This window comes from Elaeis guineensis, chromosome 1 (genome assembly GCF_000442705.2).
Source record: "Elaeis guineensis isolate ETL-2024a chromosome 1, EG11, whole genome shotgun sequence".
Lineage (NCBI taxonomy): Eukaryota > Viridiplantae > Streptophyta > Magnoliopsida > Arecales > Arecaceae > Elaeis > Elaeis guineensis.
In genome coordinates this window covers 118,126,698-118,139,043 of record NC_025993.2, presented here as the reverse complement: position 1 = coordinate 118,139,043, position 12,346 = coordinate 118,126,698, and the positions used below count along the sequence as shown (strand labels likewise).

Sequence of the window (12,346 nt, the reverse complement as noted above, 5' to 3'; positions counted from 1 at the left end):
CCACCACCACTCTTGTGGCTCTGCCGACCCCGCCCCCACAACTGCAGCTCCTCATGCCCCTCAGGGCTCTGTTGGCCGCCGATCGTTGCGGTGCATGATCCGACGGTGCATGATCTGACCTTGGATTTACAACAAGGTAGGTAAATTTTTTTAAAAAATTAATTATAAATTTTTTTAAAAAATAAAAACTATTAGCAAATTAAAATATATTTTAAAAAATTTAATTATAAATTTAAAAAAAATTTAAAACTATTAGCGATGGTATTAGCGATGAAAAATACCATTGCTAATAGTTTATTAAGTAAAACATAAAATAAAAAAGTATTAGCGACGGCATTAGCGACGAAAAATACTGTCGCTAATAGTTTTGTATCGAAATTTTTTTTTCTCTTCCCCGTGCGCCCTCATTTTCTCCCCCCCCCTCTTCCCCCACTTCTAGTCCTTTGATCTCCATTTTCCCCTGCTCCATCGGATCCGACGTCCCTGAGCATCCGATCGCCTCCTCAAGCCCTCGAGCATCTCCCACCTCCCCAAGCCTCCGACTGCGAGCCCCTAGCTGCCTCCTGCCTCCTCGAGCCCCCGGCCACCTCCATCCTCCCCAAGCCCTTGGCCATGAGCACCCAGCCGCCTCATTGAGCCCCTGTCGCCTCCCACTTTCTCAAGCCCTCAGCCACCTCTCACCTCCCTAAGCTCTCGGTCGGGAGCCCCCGGCTGCCTCCCACCTCCTCGAGCCCCGACTGCGAGAGTCTGGCCACCTCCCACCTCCCCGAGGCTCCGACTGTGAGCACCCAGCGACCTCCCCGAGCCTCCAGCAACCTCCCGCCTCCTCGAGCCCTCAGCAGCCTCCTGCCTCCCTAAGCCCCCGACTGTCTTCCGCCTCCTCGAGCCTCGACCGCGATCCTACTAAGATAATTGCAAACATCTTTGGGCTCAAGCGACGGCTTCATGGATTCTATGTTCACGTTCTTGGTGACACCATCAATGGTTGCATGTCTACTAGTAGCGAGCTCTTGTTTTGAGATTCAACATTATTTGTGATTGAATTGCTTGATTTATGGGCTATTCTAATGTTCTTTTCAAATGCAAGGCCACATTTTAATCCTGTTAGGCAAAAACATGAGACACCTGAAGATGAGAATCCATGCTGGTGATCTTGAAAATGTGATTGCTAGTGAAGATGGTATGATCTATTTGTCATGGCCACTTTATAGTGCTGCATTATTGTTTCTATAACATTTAAAAATGACAACTTGGTATTATAAGTGGTGTTTTACTTATGCTTGAGCAGATTTGTTGAAGTATTATGCATAGCTGGTTACTGAAATATTAGATGTTTATATGGATTTGGTTAGATGTTTATGTGGTTTTCGTTTGATGTTTTAGGGACTGTTAATTTTAGCATTGTTGACAAGTAGGTTATTTACTTTTTTCTTATGTTTAATATATTTTCAATGAGATATTATTCTTTCTATCTTTTAAACTCTTTCATATTTATTCTCTTTTGCAGATTCATCTCAGTGGACCAAATTTCATTATTGGAAGGGCTATTATTATCCATGCCGATCCTGATGACCTTGAAAAGGATAAACTTTACTCCCCAGATATTCATGTTAACTTTATGTTTCATTAATTTTAGGTATTAACATCGGATGATGTGGAACAATTAATTATGATGTGTTAAGCATCAATTTATATATATGTTATTTTTTTTTTTATTTATTGCATCAAAAGCATGCATGAACTAGCAAGTCATTAAATCCATCTCTGTTAATGCTAGCATCTAATGATTTGCTTGTTTCTTTTTTACATGTTGAAACTATGTTATAGTTTTTATAATCATTCTAATTGATTTTTGTCAGTCAGTGCCATTTTATTATCTTGATTGCATGTCTATACATAATTTTTCTACTATATTTTCTTCTTGTATCTATTTTTTAGATGTCAATTTGTTAAGATGCTCACTCATGGAGATGCTGCATCCATATACCACTTCACCCCTCCTCCCCCTGCCCCACCCACATGCACACAGTAAAAGAAGGCAGAACTAGTGTTTGTGTTGGCATCTCTTGTATGTTTGAACACTGTATGGTGACAAAAAGAAAATACCACTGTTATGGCCTAATGTATCTAGGCTGTTCATTCTGTCCCATTTTAGCAACATTGCCTAAATATCTAAGGTTTAGGGTCAAAAGTCGGTTTTCTTTCAATGTAAACCGAGCAGATGAAGTTTTCTTTTCAGCAGTTTCAATAGCTTTGTAGAGTTTGCTTTTAGTTTTAAAATCTCAACTAAAAAAAGGAATAGGCAAGAAAAAAGAAAAGGTGTTCAAATTAGATAAAATATAGAAAATAGAGAAATCAAGTTCAGAAGGTACCTTAAATATCATTGTAGAGTATATTGATGTAGGCATGATAGATTGTTGTGATGATGCTACTAATAAATTATAATCATTAAAAATTAAGAAGATATTAAAGTGTATATGATATCATTTAATAATTCAAAAATAAGATTTAGGAGGTAAAAATTCAATCTAACCATCTAAATAATGGGTCAAGAGTGTCTATAGCTCCGTATCATCGAATGAAACGTATAGAAATAATCTGTTTGAGAATCAAAATAGTATATTGAAATATACACCTCCATATCGATACATAAGCTTTCGTATCAAAATTTATTAATAATTCGAGAATGAGATCTAGGAGGTACAAATTCAATCTAACCATCTAAATGATGGGTCGAAGATTTCTATAGCTCCATTTCATTAAATGAAATGTGTAGAAATAATCGGTTCGAGAATCGAAGAAGTATATCGAAATATATATCTCTGTATCGATATATATATTTTCATATCGAAACTTATTAATAATTCAAAAATGAGATCTAGGAGGCAAAAATTTAATCTAACCATCCAAATGATGGACCAGAGGTGTCTATAGCTTCATATCATCGAATGAAATATATAGGAACAATCTGTTCGAGAATCAGAATAGTATATCGAATCATACATCTCCGTATCAACATCTACATTTTCATATCGAAACTTATTAATAATATTTTATTTTTTTTATTATAGAATGCTGAAATATTTGATTTTCATCCACTAGCTATTGGAGAGGATGCACAGGAGCAGGAGGAAGATGAGAAAAATGATGACAGAGGATGAGGAGATAAGTCTATTAATATTTTTTTTATTTATATTAAATATTTATATTTAAAAGTTTCACATGTTTAAGCTTGAATTCGGAAAGAGGATCTAAGGAGAAAAATTTAATCTAAATATGCATCTATTTGAGAATCGAAGTAGTATATCGAAATATATGTCTCCATTTTGAAATATTATTGTCCAAAGGTAGCAACCCAATAGGGGGGATGAATTGAGTTTTTATAAAATTTTAATTAAATTTAAACTCTTAACAAGTATGTACTTTGAATTAACTTAATCTTAGTATAGTTGTGAGGTGAATGGAATAAGCTACAGTGAAATTAAGATATTCAAATAATAAAACAAAAATTATAGCCTGTCCCATGCTTGGGGTCGACTCCATTTTCCTTGGGGTTGACTTCATCTGCTTTGAGGTTGATTCCAATTCTTCAAGGGTCGACTTCTCCTGGGTTCTGAAAAAATCAACTTTCTGTCTGTGCTTTCTGTTCAACAGGGGTTGACCCATGGCATAACGGTCATCCCATGGGGTGTCCCCTCTGTGTGCCATTTTCATGCCAATGAGCCGGGGTTGACTCCAATCTTTATGAGGTCGACTCTAATTTATATTTTTAATATAATATAATTAATTTTATATTTATGAGTATGATAAATAATTATTATTGTATTTATAATAAATTTTAAAAAATATAATTATTTATTATTATGATTAAAATAGATTTTAAAAAAAATAATTATAATTTAAAAAAATATTAGTAGTGGCATTAGCGACGGCATTAACAACGGCAACTGGAACACCGTCCGTGACCTTAGAGCTTTCGAGATACCATCTATGATACTGTTGTTGAGATTCTTCGAGATCTATATTTATGCGATTAGTTAGACTCGTTATCATAGTTATCATAATAGGTAAGTCTATTAATAATTTTTTTTATTTATTTTAAATTTTTATATTTAAAAACTTCGCATATTTAAGTTTGAGTCCAAGAAGAAGACTTTGGGGGTAATAATTCAATCTAACCATCCAAACGATAGGCCAGAAGTGTCTATAGCTCCATATCATCGAATGAAATATATCAAAATAATCTATTCGAGAATTAAATTAGCGTATCAAAATATACATCATCGTATTGATATATACACTTTTATATCGAAACTTATTAATAATATTTTATTTTTATTTATTATAATATGTTGAGATATCCAGCTCTCATCCATCAGCTGTTAAAGAGGACATACTGAAATAGAAAGAGGATGAGGAAGATCTTACATAATTTTTTTAGATATATGTAATTTTTAAACTTATAAAATAGATTTATAAAATTATATAATTTATATTTTTAATATAATATAATTAATTTTTTATTTATAATTATATTAAATAATAATTATTTTATTTATAATATATTTTAAAAAATAATTATAAAATAATTTTTAAAATATTTAATTATAAATTTTTTTAAAAAATAAAAATTATTAGCGATGGTATTAGCGATGGCTATGTCGTTGCTAATATTTTTTAAAATTTTAATTAAAAATAAAAAATTATTAGCGATGGCATTAGTGATAGTCAGATCATTGTTAATAATTTTTTTAAAAATTTTAATTAAAAAATTAAAAAATTATTAGCGATGGTATTATTAGCGACGATAAAATTACCATCACTAATAATGATAATTAGAGACTAGGGTATTTCCGTCGGCTTTTTAGCGACGATGTGCCATCACTAATAGTATTAACGATGATAAAATGACTATTAGTGATGGTAAATAGTCGTCACTAATAGTCAGTTTTCTTAGAGTATCTTTTTTATAATTATAAAGATATACTAGAACAAGCTTTGAAAGTGGAATGTGAGATAAAAAGATCGAAACAAGAGAGGAGTAACAAAAAGAGACTGAGACCAGCAAGAAATCTAAATGATCGATAATAAAATTTTACTAATAACTCAAATAATAATAAAGAAACTATGATTTGTGAATATTATGGCAAAAATCATTATGGACCTTATCTTAAAAAGATGGAGTATGGTTTTCATGCACTAGAGTAGAACATATGGCATGAGATTATTCTATTAAGAAAAAAGATAGTTCAAAGTCTTTCAAACTAGCAGATTAGAAATAATAAGAAAATACACAAATGTTTACTTTGATCCAACTAGATGCCAGTGCAAGCGATCAAGTAGTCATGGTACCATTCTAGTCAACCCATGATGCTCATGTGCTATTTGATTATAAATTTTTCCATTCCGTATTATCTTCCAAATCTAACTACATATTTAAATAATTGAATAAGCCATTACATGTTATCTCTTCTCTTAAGAAAAATTATTTTCATCGATGCATTATTTAAGAATCGATCATTTTAGATAGGGAAGCTCGGATTGATGGAAATTGGTCTAAAATATGGTAAAGATGATATGAAGACAAAGTATCCTCACCAATCTTATAATCCTAATATTCTTATATAACTTTGGGTAGAAAAAAGCTTGAACACCCACGGCAACCTAGTTATAGATGTAGGAAAATATAGTTACAAGAGATCCAAACATATAAATTAGTTAGATCTGACCTAGAGGGAGAAGATTAGCAACTATTGGAGCTTTTTATATATTTTTTCCCTGGAGAATAAAAGAGGGAGCATGATGTTCAAAAATGTGATAAATGATGCTACCAAAGTTCAAATGTAGGACCTCTCCAATGTGGAGTTGAAAAGCAACTATTCAACTATAAGACAAAGGAGGAAGTATAGAGCATGAAAAATATGATTAACATGAATCAAAGTAGTTATAAACATTTGAAGTTTCAAACAAAGACAAATTGGCTAATTAAGGATGTATTTAGGAATGACAATTTTTTTTGACCCATTGGGTACCCTCGGGACAGATTTGGGTTTCAGAAAAAAAATCTAAAAAGAGTTCTTTTTGGGTACGGATAATATTACATCCCATCCCAAATCCAATCCGGCAAATCTCTTGTATATAAAGCCCAACACAAAACCCTAGCCATCATTATTCTTCTTCCATGTTTCAGTCGATCCATTGAGACTCACTCATATTTCTTTCCTATTCATCCGATGAGACCCACTAATCCAAAATCCTAGCCATCATAACTCGTAAGCTTCCCTATTCAGCCACTAAGACCCAAAACCCTAGTCCTTCTTGCTTCCCTATTCGGCTGCCTCCTAGTCTCCCATCCAATTAAGCTTCCCTATCTAGCTACTCCAAGCCTCCCGTACCTAATTGAGATTTTTGAGGATGGAAAAAATAGAGGAAAGATGGACATGGCAGGATCATGGGTGGAGTGGAGGCGGGCAGCGGGCATGGAGATGCATGTGGTGGCAGCGACCTTCAAGACTCCGGACTCCCACAGTTGGGCAGCCGAGGAAGAGAGGGCTTCGGATCATCAAAGCTTTCTTATTCGATTGCAGATAAGGCTTCTTCCCACATAAATTGATTTTCTTTTTTTATTTTTCACTTCTTTTTTTTTCATTTCATTCTCTTTTCCGGAGATCGATGGGGAAGTGGAAAACCTTAGGAGATCGGAGGGGTTTCAGCCAGTGGCAGACTGGTCATGGGTTTGGTGAAATTTTTGTTGAAGCAGGTACACTTGATCTGATCTAATGGATTTGGAACCTTTGTTTTACATGACCCAACTAGATCCAAAATGGATTCATGGTAGATATGGGTTTGGATGTGTTTTTGGTAGGGGGGATATGCATATCGGTTGACCCAACCAATACTCGACCCATTGCTACCCCAAGACGTATTAGTGTAATATGCCACCTGAACTATGGACTTCATTTTATTTATTGTTAAATCAATATACTTCAATCATCATCTATTGACATCATGCTTGAGGTTATCCTAGGAACCAAAAACTATTTGCAAATATCACCTACATGAGTTGGTTTAGGATTGCCCTCTCTCTCTCTTTCTCAAAAAATTATATCTTACACTACATGCACCAATATGACCATGCACTACCATTGAGCATGCCTCCTTTCTATGGGCCAATCACCATGACTAGCGCATCTTGAATGGAGTCTATAGATAAGAGGCAAGGTGATTGACATAGTGCACAACGGCATGGTGCAAGCAATGTAGGGTATAATTTCTCCTCTTTCTAGGTAAACCATAATTGGCCTCTTAAAATGGAAGTTGCATGATTGGTAAAGAGTGAGGTTGTTTTAGGGCCAACGACATGGGTGGATAGGCTTTGAGTTATCTTCTACCATCATTAAAAGGCTCGATTATCCTATAACAAAGAAATAACACAAGGTTTCCACATATACATATATGCATTAGTGAGCATGGGCATGTGAAAGCAGTGAAACTCATGACTTGTGGGAGGATGATTTATTTGACCATTTCCATTAAAACCTATTAAAAAGTAAATTAGAGTGCTTTCCTTCAATTCTCTAGTCTTGTCTTTCTTCATTGAAATACAAGTATTTTAGATTCCATCCTTGCAAAAACTGATTTTGCTTCCCTTGCACTTTCCACATTATTTTTAGGATAAATTACAGGAACATCCTCTTAACTTTAGTCCAGTTTCACTTATACCTCTTCGATTTTAAAATATGTCAAACCAGTCCTTTAAATTTTTGAAATATTTTAATATGGTCCTATCGTTCACTTACCAACTAACAGTGTTGGTTTTCTATTTCAACTGATGAAAATATCCTTTGCTTATATTGGATGGATCACTGAAAAGAAAAAGATGGGAGGTGGAGGGAGTTGCCATGGAGGGGAAGGGTGGAATCACAGAGGTCGGTGTAGAAGAGGAGGAGGACATCAAAGGCCTCATAGATGAGATTAGAAGAGGAGGACGAGGAGGAGGAGAAGAGGTTAGGAGAAAGAGGATGGGGAAGGATAGAGAGCACTCATGGGTAGGCTTAAAGGAAGAGAAAAATAATGAGGACAAATAAGTGAGAAGAAAAGAGAGGAGAGAAAAAGAGGGGCTATTAGCGAGGAAGGGATGGAGGTAGAAAAAGAGAAGATAAGGATAGAGGAGTGAGCGGGCTTGGAGGAGGAGGAGAAATGGAAGAGGGAGAAGGGGAAGGAGGCTTCACCGGTGAGGTGGACGGAGTAGAAAGAGCCACCATAAATAGAGGGAGAGGGCTCACAAGTGGGCTTGGAGGAGAAGAATGTAGATGAGGAGGAGGAGGCGGAGGAGAAATTGTTAAGGAGAAAGAGAAGGGAGAAGGAGAGGTCGTGGGTGAGATTAAAGGAGGAAGATGAGGAAAAAATAGATGAAGAGAAAGGAGAGGAGAGATTGTCAGTGAGGAAGGGGCAGAGGTGGTGAGAGCCATCATGGAGAGGAACATGGACATACTTGGAGAAGAGAAAAAATGGGAGAGAAAAAAGGAGGAAAAAAGGGCTTGGAGGAGCAGGACGATGAGGAGAAGGGGATAAGGAGGAAGAGAAGGATAGAAAAAAAGAGAGGAGAGATGTCAGCACCAGAGATGAAGAAGAGAGCAATCAGAGAGAAAGGAGGAAGAAGATGAGGATAAGAATAGTTTGGTTATTTTATAAAATAATGATATCATTCTATGAATGAAAATAAATGATAAGACCACATTGAAATAATTCAAAATTTTAAAAAACTAGTTTGATATATTTTAAAATCTAAAGGATGTAAGTGAAATTAGACTAAAATTGAAGAAGTATTCCTATAATTTTTTTATTTTATCCAATTTGAAGTATTCTCATCATGCATTCCCTTTGAAATGAGGGTTCGTTGAGTCCAAAATGGTGCAAAATAAAAATACCAATTGATTAAACTTATGAAATGCTAAGTGGACCAGAAATTATAAGAACATATCTCAAGTCAGAAATTAAGCTATATAAAAAGGAAAATGAAAAGAAGAATGACATAACAAGATGAAATGAGACAAATGTAATAAATTTTTATAGATCCAGAATATTAGCAGACCCGAGAAAGTCTTTGTGCACCATGTGCGGTGTAATAAAATTGACATGGAGCGTATCATCCAACCACATTGAAGCACGTAGCCATCATTTTTCAGCACATATTTAATAGCGTATTTAATATCTGCAGTTTTATTTTTTCGTTTAAAATTTTGAATGATAAAATATCCTTTATATTCTAAAAAATTATGACATCCTACAGTCAAATTATGACTTCCTGCACACAGAAAGTCATAATTTTTTTCAAAAGTCATAAAGAGATAAAGATATTTTTGTCACTAAAAATTTATTAAATTTTTAAGTGATAAAAATATCCTTTCTTTATGACATTCTGTAGCCAAATTATGAATATAACGTCATAATTTGACCGCAGGATGCCATAATAAAGCTATAGAATGTCATAATTTTTTTAGAAGAGCAGGAATATTTTCATCATTCAAAATTTTAAACGAAAAAATGAAACTACAAATATTAAATGTGCATTGAAAAGCGGTGACTATATGATCCAATCAGATGGGGTGGTATATTTTTTCTATCCATATATAGTGTATAAAGAATTATTCCAGCAGACCCATAACAAAAGCCTAATAGAGTCTTGATATTTATTACTAGAGAAATTCTTTGCTCATCACGGGCAGTGTAGAAAATCCGATATAGAGTACACCATCTTGTCCGATTGGTCCATATAGTCAATATTTTCTAACGTACATTTAATACTTCCAGATCGACTTTTTTGTTTAAAAATTTTGTATGACGAAAATACTCCTGTTCTTTAGAAAAAATTATGACATCCTGTGGCATAATATGACTCAAGATGTCATAATATAGCCTAAGATATCATAATATAAAAGAGATATTTTTGTCCAACTATTTTTTAATGTGCATTTAATGCCTGTAGCTTTATTTTTTTATTTAAAAATTTTGAATGATGAAAATATCTCTATTCTTTAAAAAAATTATGACGTCTTATGCTTGTTACACTACAAGAAATTTGATTTTTTGCGACAAAATTTTTTCATCGCTAAAAATCATATTTTTGTCACTAAAAGTATTTGCAACGAAATATATCGTCACTAAAAATTTATAGAGAAAGCCTCGTAGTAAAAGATCTTAGCGACGAAATAATTTTATTTCATCGTAAAAAATAGTAAACCAAGACGATGAAGTTATGTGCTGTATTAACGATGAAAATATTTTATCGCAAGAGCTTAAATTTTTGTCGCTAAAATTATAATAAAAAATAATTTTATCGCTAAATATTGTGATTAAAAAAAAATTCTCTTATTTTTCGTGATGAAAATGAAATTCGTCGTAAAACTTAGCGACGAATTTCATCGCAAACAAAATTTGTCGCAAAAATTTTGTCACAATAATTGCGACGAAAAATATCTTCGTTGCTATAATTGTGACGAAAAAAAAATTTTGTCGCTGTAATGGTGACGAAATAAAAATTTCATCGCTAGAAGGACGACGAAATAAAAAAATTCATCGCCATAATTATGATGAAATAAAAATTTGGTCGCAAAAAGTTAAAATTTTTAGTGACGAAACTATTTTTTCATCGCAAAAATAGCAACGAAATAATTTCGTTGCAATAATTGCGACGAAAAAAATGTTCGTTGCTATAATTGCGACGAAAAAAAAATTTCATCGCTATAATGGCGACGAAATAAAAATTTTATCGCTAGAAGGGCGACGAAATAAAAAAAATTCATCGCCATAATTATGACAAAATAAAAATTTCGTCGTAAAAAGTTAAAATTTTTAGTGACGACACTATTTTTTCGTTGTAAAAATAGCAACAAAATAAAAAAATTTCATCGCAATGTATAATAAAAATTTTATTTTTTTGGGTTCACAAATTTTTTTGCGACGAAATTAATATTTTGTCGCTAAAATAAATTTTGGATAAAAAATAAAATTTTTATTTTTTTTCAAAAAAAATCTGTTCAAATACAAATTCTCTGATCAAACATATTTTAAATAAACAGTATACTAACACAATAAAAATATTCTAAGTCAAAAGACCAATTCCAAGTATCAAAAAGTTTCATAACCATCTTTGTCATATACAAAAATATAAGTCCATACATCATTTTAAATTTAAAATAACTACAAACTAGGTATGATCTGACTCGTTGGCCTCGTTCCCTTCTCCAAGCGTCGATCCCTGACCCGATATGTGTCACGATGGTGGTGCAGAGGCGGTATCATGTGACTGTAGAGGTGCTAACTCAGAAGCATCAATACCGAGCTATCCCGCCATCGCAGATACGATCCTCTCGAGCGTCTGACTATGATCCAGTAACTAATCTGATCTTGTATCATGCTCATGGATGTCCTAACTGCCTTTGGCACCGATGCATCATCAGACCGGCCGGATGACGAACTGCATGATTTTTGGACCGCATGCTATGACCAGATCCTAGTTGCCGCCCGAGGACGGTATCCAAAATCGTATCATCTGTCATCAAACAAACCTGCTGCGATCCAGTATCATCGTCAAATCCCACCTCCCTCATCGTCTGCTCTCTCAATTCTAACATTTTTTCCTTCACAATAAACCAAATAAAATCATAAATTTTTTTCAAACTCTTTAAAAGTATTCAAAATATAGAGTAATGATACTTACATGACGCTGCCTCGCCTCCTCGATCACGAACTCGCCACTCTTGTTTTGATAGAATTTAGCATAGGCGTCGACTCCGGATAGTCCCTGTCAAACAAAAAAAAAAGAAAAAAAAAGATATCAAAATAATATAAATATTTAATAAGAAGTTACAAAGTATGATTGCAAATGTAGTTACGTACCATCCTCTTCATTCTCTGTGCAAAAGAGACACTTCCTTGCGTGTGAATAGAATCAATCTTACTCCTATTCACCTTATTCGCCTCCGATCGTCGCTACAAAATACATACAATTATAACCAATAAAGGACATAACAAAATTAAAAAAACTTGAAACACTAAACATACCTGAAATGCCTCACTTCCAAAATGCTTACATAACCACCGCCAATCGTCACTATACCCAGCCTAATTTCTGTATGGCTGGGTCACAGGATCAATCCCCTTTGCCTACAGCTCATTGCAGTATTTATGAAGCCTACATCGCCGATCTCTGTATCTATTTGCAGCCATTTTGAGAATACATGCCGTCACTTCTTCGTCGGTGCAATCCTCGAAGTCAATATTATCCTACACAGTCATCATACCAAAAAGCAAATATATGAAATTATTCATATAATAAAAAAAT

The 12,346-nt window shown here is 34.0% G+C and overlaps 1 protein-coding gene across 1 annotated transcript; it reads right to left on the bottom strand.

Moving 5' to 3' along the window:
* Positions 1–11,215: 11,215 nt before the first annotated feature.
* On the bottom strand, positions 11,216–12,035 carry LOC140854788 (uncharacterized). Its single transcript, XM_073250835.1, has 3 exons — positions 11,902–12,035; positions 11,723–11,806; positions 11,216–11,642 (listed from the first exon to the last, which is right to left on the bottom strand). Exons 1-3 carry the CDS (start codon positions 11,911–11,913, stop codon positions 11,421–11,423), a joined length of 318 nt encoding a protein of 105 aa, XP_073106936.1. The 5' UTR covers positions 11,914–12,035; the 3' UTR covers positions 11,216–11,420.
* Positions 12,036–12,346: the final 311 nt, after the last annotated feature.